The sequence below is a fragment of the Phlebotomus papatasi genome, chromosome 2, assembly GCF_024763615.1.
Source record: "Phlebotomus papatasi isolate M1 chromosome 2, Ppap_2.1, whole genome shotgun sequence".
NCBI classification, from domain to species: domain Eukaryota; kingdom Metazoa; phylum Arthropoda; class Insecta; order Diptera; family Psychodidae; genus Phlebotomus; species Phlebotomus papatasi.
Genome location: NC_077223.1, coordinates 19,229,064 through 19,245,050, shown reverse-complemented (window position 1 = coordinate 19,245,050; position 15,987 = coordinate 19,229,064). Strand labels below are relative to the sequence as shown.

The 15,987-nt window shown below is 35.4% G+C and overlaps 2 protein-coding genes across 3 annotated transcripts; one reads left to right on the top strand and one right to left on the bottom strand.

Moving 5' to 3' along the window:
* Nucleotides 1-8: 8 nt before the first annotated feature.
* On the top strand, nucleotides 9-11,086 carry LOC129802959 (integrator complex subunit 8). Of its 2 annotated transcripts, XM_055849220.1 has the most exons (5): nucleotides 9-352; nucleotides 413-965; nucleotides 5,709-7,454; nucleotides 10,388-10,850; nucleotides 10,916-11,086. In XM_055849220.1, exons 1-5 carry the CDS (start codon nucleotides 232-234, stop codon nucleotides 11,042-11,044), a joined length of 3,012 nt encoding a protein of 1,003 aa, XP_055705195.1. In that variant the 5' UTR covers nucleotides 9-231; the 3' UTR covers nucleotides 11,045-11,086. The 2 variants fall into 2 exon arrangements, with proteins under 2 accessions (XP_055705195.1, XP_055705194.1); XM_055849219.1 differs by having other exon boundaries at nucleotides 9-965.
* On the bottom strand, nucleotides 10,875-15,966 carry LOC129802963 (flap endonuclease 1). Its single transcript, XM_055849224.1, has 3 exons — nucleotides 15,816-15,966; nucleotides 14,939-15,741; nucleotides 10,875-11,338 (listed from the first exon to the last, which is right to left on the bottom strand). The coding sequence occupies exons 1-3, from the start codon at nucleotides 15,895-15,897 to the stop codon at nucleotides 11,090-11,092; spliced, it is 1,134 nt and encodes a 377-aa protein (XP_055705199.1). The 5' UTR covers nucleotides 15,898-15,966; the 3' UTR covers nucleotides 10,875-11,089.
* Between the last annotated feature and the right edge of the window lie 21 nt (nucleotides 15,967-15,987).

The following is a 15,987-nucleotide window of genomic DNA, read 5'->3' as shown; positions in this document are numbered from 1 at the left end:
ACAGTGTGAAGTTGGCTGCAAACATCAAATGGCGTCGTGAAAAATAGGGTTATGTAGTGTTGTTGTGATGTGAAAGTGCTCCTCAATAAAAAGCATTATTTTACAGTATTTCCCATGAAAAATCCATTGAAAACAAAGTGAAAATCGCAAAACTAGATCTTCATAGTTTATATTTTTTACTAACCAAAGTGGAAATCATAGTACTTTTCGTGTAAAATTGTTATTTTGACAATGGACATCATCGATCCACTTCGACCCAAAACAGTGCCCCTTTCTGCAGAAACCATCCTTTGGTTTGAATTTCTCCTAGATCCTGAACTTCTAACATCCCATCTGAAGAAAACCACCCCAAGTACATCATCATTGAACACATCTCTGCAGGCAGAAGCTCTAAAACCGGGTCTACTTCCAGATCCCCAGCCACTGGAGTTAATTGAAAAGTTCCTGACAATCTTTCCGGATGTCCCTACTGAGGCATGTTCCACGACTCCCCCGGATGGCGACAAAGAGTCCACAAAGTCTATTGAGGAGATTCTGGGTAGGAAGCAAGTGGCTCTGAAAATTCTTACCCTGAAAGTGGCCTCATTCCTCAAATGGAATCTCGATGTGATTGAGAATCTCAATCTCCAGAAGCAGATTCAGCTACTGGATGATTTGTGCACAATCACATCGGGGACACTGGTGAGTCTGCCTCTGACGAATGATGAGGTTAAGATTGGACCACAAGGCAGTCGGGGGGCCTTTGAATTTGCCCTTCTGATTTATCATCGTTGGACTCTGAGAGTGTACAAGATCTTCAAGGAGGCTCTCTTAAAAAACAAGGCAACTTTTGGCCTCAATCCTCCAGCCACATCCACAGATCCTATCTCCCTCAGGGACGAAATGTTTGCTACAGCAATGGACCCAATCCCTCAGGACAGCATCAACTATCTGCTGAATATCTGCCAGAATCCTGAGGCCATTGCGTAAGTATTGAAATTTACACCTTTGTTTAGAGATTTTACTCCCAAAGCTTTTTGATAATATTTTTTTAAATGTTAGGTTATGTTTAAATTAACCTTAAAATAACAGAAAATAATTTAACCCTTTAAGGACGATTGGAACACCGGTGTCCCATAAAGAAAATATTTTTTCCTGACTGCCTGAAATTATTTTTTTCTTATGTTTGTACGTAATTACAAATTAGAAGGTTGGAGGAATCTAGGATATTTTTTGCAAGTCTCCAACTATTTGCTATATAGTAAATATTTAACCTTAAAAATGACGAATTTTTAAATTCTCATATTGAAAAATGATTTTAATTATTTTTTATACTTCTAATTTTTTTTCAAGCCAAACCGTTTTGGAAAAAGAAAATACAATATTTATATGTAATATTTTTCATTAGACTGAACATTATTATTCATTGGTATTATCAGAAAAATTACTTAAATTTTTTGGCTATTTTTGCCCCTATCGCTCGTAGAGGTAAAAAATGCATCGAATAAGAATCTTTTGGATTTTCCAAAGTCAGATGTAAGACGTTTCATTGATTTTGTTTATCGGTTAAATTTTTATTGTTGATTTTCGGTCCGTAAAAAGTGCCTCGTCGTTAAAGGGTTAACGAATATTGTGACTAAGTAGCATTTTTTAATTATATATTTTTCCATAGCAAATTGATTAAACACTTAAAATTCCGGCAGAAAAATTCGCTTTTAATTTGTTCGTTTTAAATTAAAATTATTTACTTAATCTTTTTTTTTTAGTAGGAAAAGAATAAATAAGTATTCAAAGGAGTTTTCGCCATCGAAAACTATTAAAAAAAAATAAAATTAGTGAAAAAAAAACATTTTCGACTTTTAAATGGTAATTCGAAAAGTTTTAGGTTATCTTAAGCCTCACCTCAAAAAATCAACAAATATTCTGTGTAAAAGAATCTGTTGATGCGGTTTATGTAATGTAAAACAAGTTTTAATCCCGAAGCACAGCAAAAATAAGTTAAAGTTCTTAAAATTTTTAATTTTTTAATTTCTAACCTCAAATATTAGAATTTCTGATCATTTCTTATCTGAAGTATTTGTTGATAATTGCAAAAATTTTGTAGGTTTTTTTTTAAACAATTGAATTACAATGCCCACTCTCTAATCCGGATCGGCGTAATCCAGACGAGTTCTCGACGGTTACATATAAAATAATTTTGAGGTTATGTCTCTGAGGTTATTTTGAGGTTATGTCACTAATGAAAATGAATTTTCTTGTGAAGTTTTTGTTTAATAAATGAAATATACAGTTGGTGGAAATAAGTATAATTCCACTAAATAATCCTTAAAGAAACTCAACAAAAAAAGAAATGTCGAAAAAAATTTATACGTAGACCAAAACGTCCTTTCATGCCAACATAAAAAATCGACATTTTGAATTTTTATTCTAAGTATTATTAGAAATATAATAGGTATTTATTTTTGACCAAATTTAGGTTAATATCTTTTAATAATTTCATTTTTAACTACAATTAATAAATTAGGTTCCATTTTCTAAAGTGTTGCATTAAGTTTTGCCGAAATATCGTAGGAAAATGTTAAAAAAAATCCATCCGGATTACGAAGTGGACATCTGTCATATTGTCTCCCAATCATCCGGATTACACAGCGGGCACTGTATCTACGAAATTTTCCTGTCATCATATTTGAGGTTGAGTCAAACATAACCTCAAATTTCAGAAAACACTCTAACGAATGTGGTAATTTAATTCTACATTTTTTTCTGAATATTTCGGGTTATGTTTAACAAAAGCGCAAGAGGTGTAATAGCAACCCAAATAATAAAAAAAATATTTTGAACTTTAAGGTTATCGATGAGGTTATTCTTACCTTAACCTCTAAAAATATTAGTCAAATTTTAAAGAAACAATTTTCCTTACAAATTAATCTTCTTGAGAGGACATTAGATGAATTTTTAACATTTTTTAAGAGCTTTTGCTTGTTTCTTAAATTGTTTTTTTTTTTTTTGTCTGAAATATTATATATCAAATTCTAACCTTACAATAAATTAAGTAAAATTTTTGAAGAGGATAGAGGACACATTAAAAAACTTCTATTTTGAGTGTTCATTCGGTATTGGCTGAATTAAATAATAATGAGACTTGTGATCCATATTAATCCTACTTAGTTTAAAAGTTAGTCTAACTCCGTTAGATCTAACCTCTAAAAATTATGGTGAATCCGCCAGCAAATTGATATAGTCGATATAATTCTAGAAACGTTTAAAAGTACATTAAGTAATTCTCAAAATTTGTTTTTTTTTGTTTTGTTTAAAATTGTCTAGAAAAAAATGTCGAAATAAGGTTAGAATTATTAATTCAGAAAGAAGTCTGTGAAGCAAGATAAACTTTTCTGTATCAAAAAAAAGCAGTGTACATCACAAAACACAGAGCTTTCCGGGATATTTGGGTGACAGCTGTAAACGCTGTAAATCGTCCTAATTTTTTAAGCGGATTTTCCGGGGCGCGAATTTTTACGCGGATTTTCGTGAAATGTGAATTATTTTCGTAGATTTTCGCGGATTTCCGCTGGGTGCGAATTTTTACGCGGATTTTTTCAGAGTGCAATTTTTTTTCGCGGATCGCGGAATTTTTCGAGGATCTTCGTAGAACGAGGAATTTTTCACGGATTTTTCCGAGGTAATCGACTTTAAAGTTTGTCACATACTTTTATGCATTTCTCATCCAAATTCATTCACTTTTAAGTGAAATTTTTCACATCTCAAACATAAAGAAGACTCTAGCTAGACAGACCCTATAGACGGATGTAAAATTTAAGGCCTTTATTAGAGATGGTAAAATTTTAGAAATTTTACAGCAGTCGCCACCTACTTTAGGCGGAATGCATGAAATTTACCAACTCTAGCCTTTATCTCTCATAGTTTCCGAGAAAATCACCTTTAGAGTTTTTCAGATACTTTTATACATTTCTCATCGAATTTTCCTGATTTTCAAGTGAAATTGTGCACATCTCATACCTAAAGAATGCTCTAAAAATGGTTGTAAGGTTTGAAGCCTCTATCTTTTATAGTTTCCGAGATATTCGACTTTAAAGATTTTCAGATACTTTTATTCTTTTATTCTCATCCTATTCAGTCAATGTACCAGAAATACTTGAGATAGAATGTTCATATTTTGAGATTAGTTTTCTACAGATTAATAGATGAATTTTTTGAAAAGAAAAAAAAATTATCTATTATGGGTGCGCGGGAAGCCCCTGTCAAACACACGCCTTAACGGTCGCTAAATTTAAATTCTTTGCATTAATTTATTACAAACTCTATTGCTTTAGATAGAGTAACTATCCAAGAAAACAAATTGGCAACTAGAATTCAAATCAGAAAAGAGGAAGGAGGTCAATTTTAACAAATTCGGCGGGATATCGAATTTTCTGTCCGCCATTTTGAGCAAAAATTTTGCATGACCTTCCACGAAGCAAGAAAACAATAACAAAATGTATTTTCATCTCTGTCGGACTATTTTTCTCAAGTAATTGAATAACTAACGTTACTAAAAAATCCATTCCCGACAGCAATTCGGATAAAAATTGCCCAGAAATAAATCATCAAAAATCACACAATTTGCGTATGATGTATAATACCATGGTAAGGAATGGGTTAATATAGTCAAGTGTGCTAATCCGGGCGCTTCGCTATCTGGATCGTTTATGACTAATACACTTAAAATAATATTTTTATTTTTATTCCCGTAATATAGTCACTACAGTAACATAATATAACTATTCAAGTTTGAGAAAAAGCAAAAGTAGTATTTTTATCCATTAAATAAGTGAGTGTAATCGACTCATTTCAATCTTGTGCCAGCTGGGTTCTTCACTAAAAATTTTCTAGCAGTGATATTTTCGCTAATGCCAGCTGGTTGATTGAAAACATTTATCGTTTTTTCCTTGTGAAAAAGGTATTTTAAATCCAAAGGTTTAATTAAAATAAATTAGCGAAAAGGTGACCCAGTTAGAGCATGCTGCCTTCTTTCACTATTATCATTATTTTATAAATTTTCTTTAATATTTTTGATATTTTTTTTACATTATGTTTCTAAATGAAACAGTGAATAATTCTATGGATTTAGAAGAATTAAAAAAGAATTTCATCAGTCCAAAAACAAGCGTTTAAGTAGAACTCTTCGGAAAACGATCCAGTTGCCCCACCTTACTCTAACGGTAATAATTTTCATGCAGTTTTTTGAATTAGTAAACGACATTTGCATTATTTATATATTAAATATCGTTCGAGTTTTCCACAATCCAAATTTGCAGTGAAGGAATCGCACCTCTCTCTATAAGCTGATCTAGGCTTATCACTGGCTTTTTTGTCACTTACCATTCAAATCACCCAAATATCACAGGGCCCAGTGAAGTTTCCTTTCTTTCTCTTACATTGTACTAAAAATTTTAAGGTTAAGAACAATATAACCTCACATATTCAATTTTATTAATCCCTTGCATCGATAAGAATGCTAAATACTATTATTTGGTAAAAAGATTTTCTAGAATTAGAAATTATATGGACCAACCTGGAAAATAATAAACGTTTTCAATAGTGAGAAATTTTGGGGTTAGGTCTATTATAACCAAAACTTTTCAACTACTACTCGATTACTCCAACGATCATCCTCAATGCCGAATATTAGTGCTACAATCTTATTTAGAGATTTGTAATATTTTTTCCAGTGTCCTTACTTACGATTCCCTGATCCCTCTCAATTCCACTTCTGAGTACACCAGCCAAAATTTTCGCTTCATAAAATTCATCTCCAAGTGTGAGATTAAGACCCAAATTCACTTTGATCTCTGCAAATTCTTCCTCTATATCAATTCCAATGCCCTGGCCAGGCAGCATGCCATTGAATGCCGGGATAATTTGCGCATCTTGAAGACAGAGTATGAGTCTCGGGGAGAGAAACCCGAAGATTTTTTGCTGTGCAATGTCCCGGAGAGTGAGCTGGAGGGATGTTTATTGGCATGTGGAGTGAGTGATGTGAAACATGGGCTTCTGCAAAGGATGAATGAGGAGATTGTCCATCAGAGGTACATGAGTATCTTGGAGATTCTCGAAAGGGATAATCTAGAGATGGAAATTCCATTTGTTCATCGAAAAATTCTAGAATTGGATATTGAAGAGGCCCTAAAAGTGGGTCAGGTGAATGTGACGAAGGATATTGAGGCTAGTATTTTGGCATTGAATACAATTAGATGCCTCGTGGATGAGGAGAATTGCTACCAAACGACGGATTTTATGCAAAAGTACAATTATTCTGTGGAAAACTTGAAAGTTTTCCTGGAGTGTACGGCGAAAATTTTGGGTAGTGGATGTTCTCAGAGGAGCAGAGAGAGAATAGGGCAGTACTACAGGAGTCTCCTCATGAAGATGGATATTGTGAGTGAAGTGAGGGCATTGAATCTTCTCCCGGAAGATGAATTGACTTCCATTGAGAAAATGAAGATGAGTAGTCAGTATCCCTTCCCGCAGATCAGTATTCAAACTGATTGGAAGATGTGTGACCTCAATCATCATCGCTTGGAAGTTGGGAACCTGAAGAGACAATTGATCAATAGCAATGCGTCTGATGTGAAGAAACTCTGCAAGAAACTTGCTCCAATTAAGGATTACGATGATCGACGACGTCCAAGAGAACCCAGAGAATTGTGGGAGGTCAATCCGAGCTGGTCTATCCCAATTCCCCTGCAATCTGTCCTGAAATCCCTCCAGAGAGGTTTCCTGAAGGATTTTGCCTATATAACTCTGGGAAAGGCTAAAGAACTGACCAACAGAAAAGACTACGGATCAGCTATTGCTCTCCTCAATACACTCAAGACAGAAACCCAACGTTCTGATTTAGCAAATACGTCAACCGTGGCAAAAATGGGCAAATTAATTTCCTGGGAGATTCTCCTGGTGCAAATATGCCAGTGTCTCAATGACTGGCCACGGAAGCATCCGGAATCTGCAGCAATTGGCCTCAAATGCAAACAGTGCATCCTCTCACTGCAAAATGGTGATACAGCAATTCCTCGGACAGAAATACTCGAGTACAGCATCGCCATGCTGCTCAATCTGTCAGATTGGGCCAGTCTCATACTCCCAGAGAAGCGATCTCCCACCCTGGAGCTGAGTTCTGCCCTCGCTGGAGCTGCCATGGACATTGAAAAGGGGAAACCCAGTAGGATCTGCCGGGAGGCCTGGGAGATTGTGCTACCGATGTTCTCAGCTACGCCAGGGAACAAGAGGAACATGTCCAGAGACTCACCAACACTCGCAGTGAATAATTTCTCGAGTTTCTTCAATAAACTCCGGGAACCGTTTATTGTATCGATAATTATGTCGCTCCTGGCCAGGATTCTCAACATCATCAAGGATGACACGAATGTCGAGATTTCCTGTGACTACATGTTCCTCTGGCCAACATCCATTGCCAAGTAAGGAATCATTTATTTATTTAAATTTAGCAAAGATGATGATCATCTTTTGTGGTTAAGGCAATTTGAGGTTATGTTTAACCTAACCTAGAAAATTATAGTCTAAATGCGACTATGAACATCTGAGGAAAAAAATAGAGATGGAACATCACGATAACTTTCTTAAACATTAAACTTCATAGGACCAATGCTAGAGGTACCACAGTCGAGAAACCGCAATTAATATCACATAACCTCAATCACCGCTTAACCGATACATAATACAGTAGACTTTCTCTCAAATGGGCATTAAGGGCGAAATGTCATCCGGTTTATCGATAGATTTGGGCGTCAAAGCCTTTGTAAATTGCACAAAAAGCGCTCAATTATAAAGGATAACGATAAAATAGGAAGAACTACAGCGAATTTGAGCAAATTAGCTACATAATTAAACGTGAAAATTGTTAACAAAAATTTTCGCCCGATTGAAAAAGAGCCGATTGAGCGAGAGTCTACTGTAGACCTAATAGACAATGCCTAATACAACCAGGAATTACAAAATATTTTTTGGTTAAACAAGAAAATGAGGGCCTGGTTCCAATCATTTGCACAAAAAAGAGGTTATTTAGAAAAAGGTTATGTTGAGCCTAACCTGAAAAATTCAGTGCATAGTTTACCAAGAACCCCAAGAACAAACTCAGATGTTTCCTAATCGAGTAATAATTCGTAATTTGAGACACAAGTGGCAAAATATTTTTATCCCTGAACTTTTTTAAGTAATTTTTTTTTCTAACCTAAAATACATAACCTCTTTTCACCGAATTTTTCAACAGAAAAAAGGACAGATAATCCTAACCGGCTTATGTAGGTGAGATTCTTAATGTGAGCTAACTCGGAATGCATGCAAATTCGATTTAAAGCTGAAGTTGGGGGACGCCATTTAGTTATCTTGAATCAAATTCGTGAAATTATACAAATTTCGTATTTAAACCAAAATATCAAAGATTTGGATGAAGTGACAGAAAAGTGATATATGGGTGAAATGTAGACCAGAATGTTCTCTACAATTTTACCGTGAAATAGATCTCATCGATTAATTATAAGCCGAGATAATCGAGGTTGTTTGTTTCTAAACTCATTTTTCGACCAGAGCGCCCCAAGTTTTCATTTGATGAACTTAAACTATATCAAAGAATTGTTGTATTTTGTGAGACTTTCCATTTAAAAACCCTATTTTGAGTGTCTTGGTCGAGAAGAAGTAGTCAAATTGGCATCTGAGTGGTTTCAAAGCATTATTGTGGGAAAAGTCAATTTTTTACATTTAAACGGCAAAATCGGACAGATCGCATTGTCTGATCGAAAAATGATGTATGGACGAAATGTATACACTAATATCCTCTACAATTATGTCTACGAAATCATTAAAATCGATTCAGCGACAGTCGAGATAATTGAGGTTATGTGATATTGAAATTAGTTTTTCGACTGTGGCGCCCCTGGTGTTGGTCCCACGAAGTTCAAATGTCCTAGAAAGTTATAGCATTTAGTGAGATCTTTCGTCTAAGCTCTCACTCATCAAAATCGGTCAAATAGAACCGGAGATATGATATTTTTAATTTCGTGAACTTTGACCCCTCCTATCTCCGGTTCTACTGTAACCACAGCGCACTTACGCACCATTTTGGAAACTTCCTAGACTGGACTACAACACTCTAAAATTTCATTAACTTCCACAAAGGAATTTTAGAGAAAAATGAGTTTGAATTTCGATGAATTTTGACGGTATCGCAGCGCCACCTGTGGTGACTTTTTGAACTTGCATCTGAAACTGCTCATCGAGACGAAAGCAAAAAGGTAAAATTTAGGTCGATATGTTAATTAGAACCGGAGATAGAGGCCGATCAATGTTCGAACTTTGACCCTTTATAGCTCGGGTCAGGGGTTATGGATCGACTTAAGTATTTTTTTGTTTGATAGGTATAATCAACGGCTACAACATACTAAATTTTCAGCCCGATGCACAATGGAATTTTTGAGTTATTTAATTTAGAAAATTGAAAAATCTTTTTAAAAATAGCGCCCCTAGCGGTGGTTTTATGAAATTGTGATGTTAGAAGGGGAAGTGGAATTTCACGAGAGGACGCCCTCACTTTTTAAATTCTGACAATTGTAACCGCAGTTATGGCCATTTTAAAATTTTTTTTTAGACTCTTATAGCTCGGGTCAGGGGGGTCAGGGGACCTTAAGTTTGCCATTGATCGAAAGCTCTAAGTCCCAGCTATAACATACTAAAATTTGAGCCAGATCGATGCCATAGGGGCGGAGCCATTAAGAAAACAAAAAAAGGGGGTATTCAAAATGGCGGAAGGAGGGGTGGGGGGTCAATGCACCAAGTTGCAATTTTCATACGATATGTAACCTTTGCCGAAAACCGCAAGTCGATATCTCTTAATTTAGGAGCTATTAAGCTCCAAAGACCGGACGGACGGACGGGAACGGTTTTTAGCCATCCATCATGATCAGGAACTGTCAAAACACGTTTTGACAAAGTTTGGGCGTGATCGGAGGACATGAAATTTTGTTGGGATTATAGTAGGTGAGATTGTTAAGAATTTTACCTAATATTTCAAGAGTTAATGTAAAAGTTTGTCAGAATTGTAATCAAAGAGTAAATTCAAAGTTTTTGTAGCCAAATTTTCTTTTAACCCTTTAAGGACGATTGGGTCACCGGTGACCCAAAAACGAACTTTTTTCTACGGCCTTGTAAAGCTATGTTTTGCTCTAAAAAGTGAGAAAAAGTGATTTTCTCAGACCCAAAATGTTTGACCCTCTCGTCCTTAAAGGGTTTAAGTGTGAGGTTAGGACGGATATAACCAATATAACCTCACATTCCTTTAACTATTAGGATTTTTAGGATAAATAAACTTTGCATATCGCACAATGTTCTTTCCTAGTACCGGTGCCTACAACATGAGAACAATTTCTGAGACATTATCCCATCTTCTGGACCAGAACTTGAAGTTCTATCCACAGAATATCTCCTGGATCAAATTGAAGGCCGATCTGGACTATCTCAATGGGAATAACGAAGCTGCTATGAAGGGATATGTCAATGCACTGATTTCAGGCACAGAGTACTGCACTTTGCACCTCCAGAAGCCACTAATTGACGACGCTATGGTGAGGAGGATGATCAAGTGCAGCACAAATTTGGGTTGTCACATGCAAGCCACAGTTCTATGTCAATTCCTCGATGAAATTGACTACAGCTTGGCGTTCAAGTGCATCTCTGAGAAAAGTGCTACATTCACTGACGCCATTGACACTTACTACTCGTGCATCTGGGATGTGACCATCTTGGAATTCATCATAAATCTCCATGCGAAAAAGAACGAGCACACGAGGAAGTTGCAAGTGGTAGGTCATTTAAAAGCCTTTCAATTGACACGAAAACATTTATTTTATCCCAATTTTAACTCTAGATCTCCTACATGAGTCAACTGGAACTGAATGCCAACAATAATGAAGAGATCAAGAGAGAAGCAGCAAATAATCGCAAGATGAAGTTCTTGCGAGCACTCGCCAAACAATATATGCTGCAGGAAATGTAAATTGTAAGCTTGAAATTTTATAATTAAAAAAATGTAGCATCAGTCCTATTTTTTCTTCCCAAAAGTTTTCTTTGCCTTCTTAGCAGTGTCTTTCTTCTTGGGTTCCTCAGCTTTGCGCTTTGTGGCAAAAGTTGTGGGTAGAACCTTGAAGAAACTGTCTAGACGTCCCTGAGTAGCCATTGACTTGGATTTTTTGATCTTCTGGATGCCCGATCTTATGCGTTCCTCATTGAATTGACGGTGTCCACAGAGGAAAGCCACAATTCCATCTTCATCTGGATCCGTCCACTTGATCTGTTTGGAATATTTCTAGCTTTAGCAATGTCGAAATGACTTAACCTTTTAAGGACGATTGGGTCACCGGTGACCCAAAAATGAAATTTTTCCTACGGCCTTCTCAAGCTATGTTTTGCTCTAAAAACTAAAAAAAGTGATTTTTTCTGACCCCCGATTTTAAACATTCTTGTTCTTAAAGGGTTAAACTACTGAATTTCCAAGGAGAGATGGGGATTTAAATTTAAGCCCCGCCCACTGAAAATTAATCTCGGTTTTTCAAGAGCTACAGCTCTTATTGAGATAAAAATTCTTTAGTATTGTATTACTTAAAAGTTCGATTACAATCACCATAGAATAAATTATCTCCTTATTGAAGTATAGAAAACCCTGAAAAATAGGCCACACCCCCAGAAAAATTTTCAATAAAAAGTAAAAAAAATATTATTTGGTTCAGGACTTTTTACAGAATTTGCTCATGTGCAACATTAAAGTTCTTTATAATTCAGATAAAGAATAAAGAGATTAGAAAAAAACCAGACAGAATTTGTTGTAAATCCTATTAGGGGCGTGGTTTATTTATTTCATTGGCAAAATTCTTTAAAGGACAAGGGCAAAACTATTTGAATTTATTACTATTTGAACTTATTCATAAATTACTCAAATGATTGCTCAAAATAGTTAAGGAGTAATTCAATTGATTTTTGGATAATACTAGTTGTGTAAGTTAAGTTCAGACTTGTCAGAAATTCGAAGACCTTTTCAACGAGCTAAAATATGCTACCATTCGGTTGATAAATGCGGTCTCTAAAGCCTTTTAAACTTTTGACCTTGAAACCCGTTATTAGGAATGATACAACGAGGTTTCTCTGTGGAGATTGAGCACTAAAAACAAGTTTTATAAAATAATGTCACCCATTTCTTGAGGACCTGCACCTTAAGATATCTCAGAAATTTGAAATCAGTTCACTAATGAGTACCTATGATGAGATGAACCACAATTGTCTTCAGAAGAAGTGTTCAAGACTGTAATACTCGATGGCTTTAAAAATCGATTGGTGTGGCCTACCAGATAGAACAGTCAGATTTAAAGCTTAAGTCATGCATCGACTTTAAACCGAATTTCACGATCGATTAAACCGTTTTCGAGAAATATAATGTCAAACTTTTAAATTATCAGAAGGATATTGTTAATTCCCCAAGGACTCACAGTCTTCTTTGGTTTGGGTCTTGGTAATTTTTCATGAAAACACAAATCATATCCCCTTTTTTCATAAGTTTTGCATATATTTGTCTCATTCTTTCGCTCTCCACTTTGAACTAAATTGAATTTGTTATGATGTTTAAAGGAAGAAGAAGAGTGTAAAAAAAGTGAGATCGACATAAGCAAGGCATGTGAGAAAAAAAATCGAATTTCGATTTCATAAAATTTTCCTGATCTAAAATTTGTGCCGGAGCCATTACTGTTTTTTTATTGATTTTTATTTTTGATTGTATCCAATTTCGGATTAAATCCCGTTTTGCAAAATATCTTCTGGTTATCCAGAACAAAATTTGACGATTGACTAAATTCATTATTTTTTAAATCAAATGTCCTTTTTCTACTGACCGAATTTATTTTCTTATGGGTCCGGCACACATTTTAGATCAGGAAATTTTCATGAAGTAAAAATCCTTTTCCTCAAAAGATTTGCATAAGTCTATCTCATTCTTTAAGTCTCAAACTGGACTGAACTAAATTAAATTTAGTATAATGTTCAAGAGAAGAAGAATAGTGCGAGAGAATTGCAATGCAAACAATTTGAGATTGAAAGGAATGTGAATATCGATTTCATGAAATTTTATCGATCTTAAAGGTGTCCCGGAAGCATAATAGTCTTAATTCCTAATTTCCCGAATATTTTTACGTGTTTCAAAAACTATTTTTTTACTAAATCAAATTTTCTTTCTATACTGACTGAATTTAATTTTTTTTTCTGTCGATCAGTAAATCATTTTTCACTGATTGGATTTTATTTATTTATTTTACTACCGATCGAATTTAATCTCATGTTAAGTAAATTTCTGTTTTAAAGTTTTAATGGCTTCGGCACACATTTAGATCAGAGGCCTAATTCAGGAAAATTTCATGAAATCAAAATTAACATCCCTTTCTTCCTCACGCATTTTGCATATGCCTATCTCATTCTTTTGCACTAAAAATTCGATTGAGCTAATTTCAATTTGTCATGATGTTTAAAAGAAGAAGAAGAGTAAGAAAGAGTGAGATGGACAAATACGTTTGAGAAAGAAAGAGTTGCTAATTTCGACTTCATGAAATTTTACTGATCTAAAAGGTGTCCCGAAGGCATTATGCACATTTTTTGAGAAAGAAAGAATTGCGAATTTCGATTTTATGAAATTTTATCGATCTAAAAGGTATGCCGGAGGCATAATAGTCTTAATTCCTAGTTTCACGAATATTTTTACGTGTATCAAAAACTATTTTTTTACTAATCAAATTTTCTTTTTTTACTGACTGAATTTAATTTTTTTCGACGATCAATAAATCATTTTCCACTGATTGGATTTTATTTATTTATTTTACTACCGATTGAATTTAATCACATGTTAAGTAAATTTCTGTTTTAAAATTTTAATGGCTTCGGCATACATTTAGATCAGGGGCCTAATTCAGGAAAACTTCATGAAATCAAAATTAACATCCCTTTCTTCCTCACGCGTTTTCCATATGACTATCTCATTCTTTTGCACAAAAGTAGACTTTCAATTGTGTATTTGGGGCAAAATATCATTCCGTTTATCGATAGATTAGGGCGTAAAAGCCTTTGTAAATTCCAGAAAAAGCGTTCAATTATAAAGAATAACGATAAAATAGGAAGAACTACAGCGAATATGAGCAAATTAGCTTCATAATTGAACGTGAAAATTGTCAACAAATTTTTTCGCCCGATTAAAAAGAGCCGATTGAGCGAGAGTCTACTGTACAAATTCGGTTAAGCTAAATTCAATTTATTGTGATTTTTAAAAGAAGAAGAAGAGTAAGAAAGAGTGAGATGGACAAATACGTTTGAGAAAGAAAGAGATGCGAATTTCGACTTCATGAAATTTTACTGATCTAAAAGATGTGGCAGCCGCATAAATGTATTTTTTTTTTAAATTTCATTATCTCTGAAAAAAATCATAAAAATTATATAGGGTAAGTGTGCCAAATCTCGGCATAGTTGCATGCAAAAGTCTCAAGTTTGAAATGTAATATTTTTAATACAAATTGAGTTTTTTGTTACTGTTTTTGTAAAGAGTGTTGCATGGAACCTTGTAGACAGTTTATCGTCTTTATTTTCTCTAAAATCATTCTTTATTATATTTTAAAACGAATAAAAATGTAGACATAGCATTGGTGGCTTATTCCGGCCACCTTCATTCTCATAGTTTCTTGCCCTTCCGGAATTCTTTCAATGTCTTTTTCAGATTATCGAAGCGATATTTTTTATTATTTTCTGTATTATAATATCTAGAGTATGTAAAAACTAAAAATTCATGGAAATTTGAGGAACAAAAAAATGTGGCCGGAATTGCAAGCTGGCCGGAATTTGGTACACTTATCCTAAATCTTCTTACCTCAATGCTCTGAGGATCCTGAACTTCTGGCTCCTTGAAGAGCTGCCTGGCTTGGTTGAAATTCCAATCCTCTGGTACTGTGTATTTTTTCTTGTCAATCTTCTCGAGAATCGTCTCAATACTCTTGTACTGAGTGATGAGTTCAATGGCCCTTTTGGGCCCTACGCCCCTGATACTCTCACAGTAATCACATCCCAGGAGGATGCACAAATCAATGAATTGATCAACACTGAACTCTAAGCCATGTAGCATCCTGTCGTAGTTAATTTCCTGCACGGGCATCTTCTTAGCCTCGCTCGATGTCAAATGTCTGAGCAAGATGCTCGATCCAAAGGTCAGAGCATCCATATCTTCTGTGGCTGTGGCAAAGACTTTCCCTGACTTTACCATTGCAGCACACTGAGCTTCAGCTTCACAGGGTGCCTCGATGTAGGGGACTCCCATGAGTTTTAGCAGTTGTTTAGCCTCCTCCGTGTGCTCCTTGGTGACTTTCACAAGGCGCCTGTTGAATTTGTCCATGGCTTCTTGATCGCCGGCCTCTGTAGCCTTGTGCAGTTGCTTCTGGGCTTCTTCCCGGCGTTCAGCTCGCTTCTGGAGCTCTCCACCCTTGAGATTCGGGGGTTTTCCATCGAACACATAGACTGGCTTTATGCCATTGTCTAATAGCCGGATTGTCCGGTAGAAAATTCCCATTAAATGCGACGTTGTCTCTCCATCGACGGTGGTCAGTTGTACTCCATCGCTCCGGACAGCTATTAGGAACTGATATAAACACATGGAAGCATCAATAGCCACTTTCCGACCTGAAAACCGGTGGAAAATTGGGATGAAAAACAAATTGCGAGGTTAGGAATACTCGTGCATTGGGGTAACTCACCAAAATAGTTCTTAATTTCATTTTCTTTAATAGCTGTTGGCACAAGATCAGCTATCAACTTGGAAAGGCCTAGAATTCCCATATTTTTTCACTTGAAAAATTTTGAGAGTTATGCAAAAACAGCGACGTAAACACACAAAACACCCAAAAGAGCAAATTGGCGGGAAAAGGG

Excerpts from the sequence above, each read along its gene's own strand:
- LOC129802959 (XM_055849219.1), top strand. The coding sequence starts at position 232 with ATGGACATCATCGATCCACTTCGACCCAAAACAGTGCCCCTTTCTGCA. Across the intron at positions 966-5,708 it reads CAGAATCCTGAGGCCATTGC|TGTCCTTACTTACGATTCCC; the intron begins GTAAGTATTGAA and ends TATTTTTTCCAG. Across the intron at positions 7,455-10,387 it reads TGGCCAACATCCATTGCCAA|TACCGGTGCCTACAACATGA; the intron begins GTAAGGAATCAT and ends GTTCTTTCCTAG.
- LOC129802963 (XM_055849224.1), bottom strand. The coding sequence starts at position 15,897 with ATGGGAATTCTAGGCCTTTCCAAGTTGATAGCTGATCTTGTGCCAACA. Across the intron at positions 15,742-15,815 it reads TGAAATTAAGAACTATTTTG|GTCGGAAAGTGGCTATTGAT; the intron begins GTGAGTTACCCC and ends ACCGGTTTTCAG. Across the intron at positions 11,339-14,938 it reads AGGATCCTCAGAGCATTGAG|ATCAAGTGGACGGATCCAGA; the intron begins GTAAGAAGATTT and ends TATTCCAAACAG.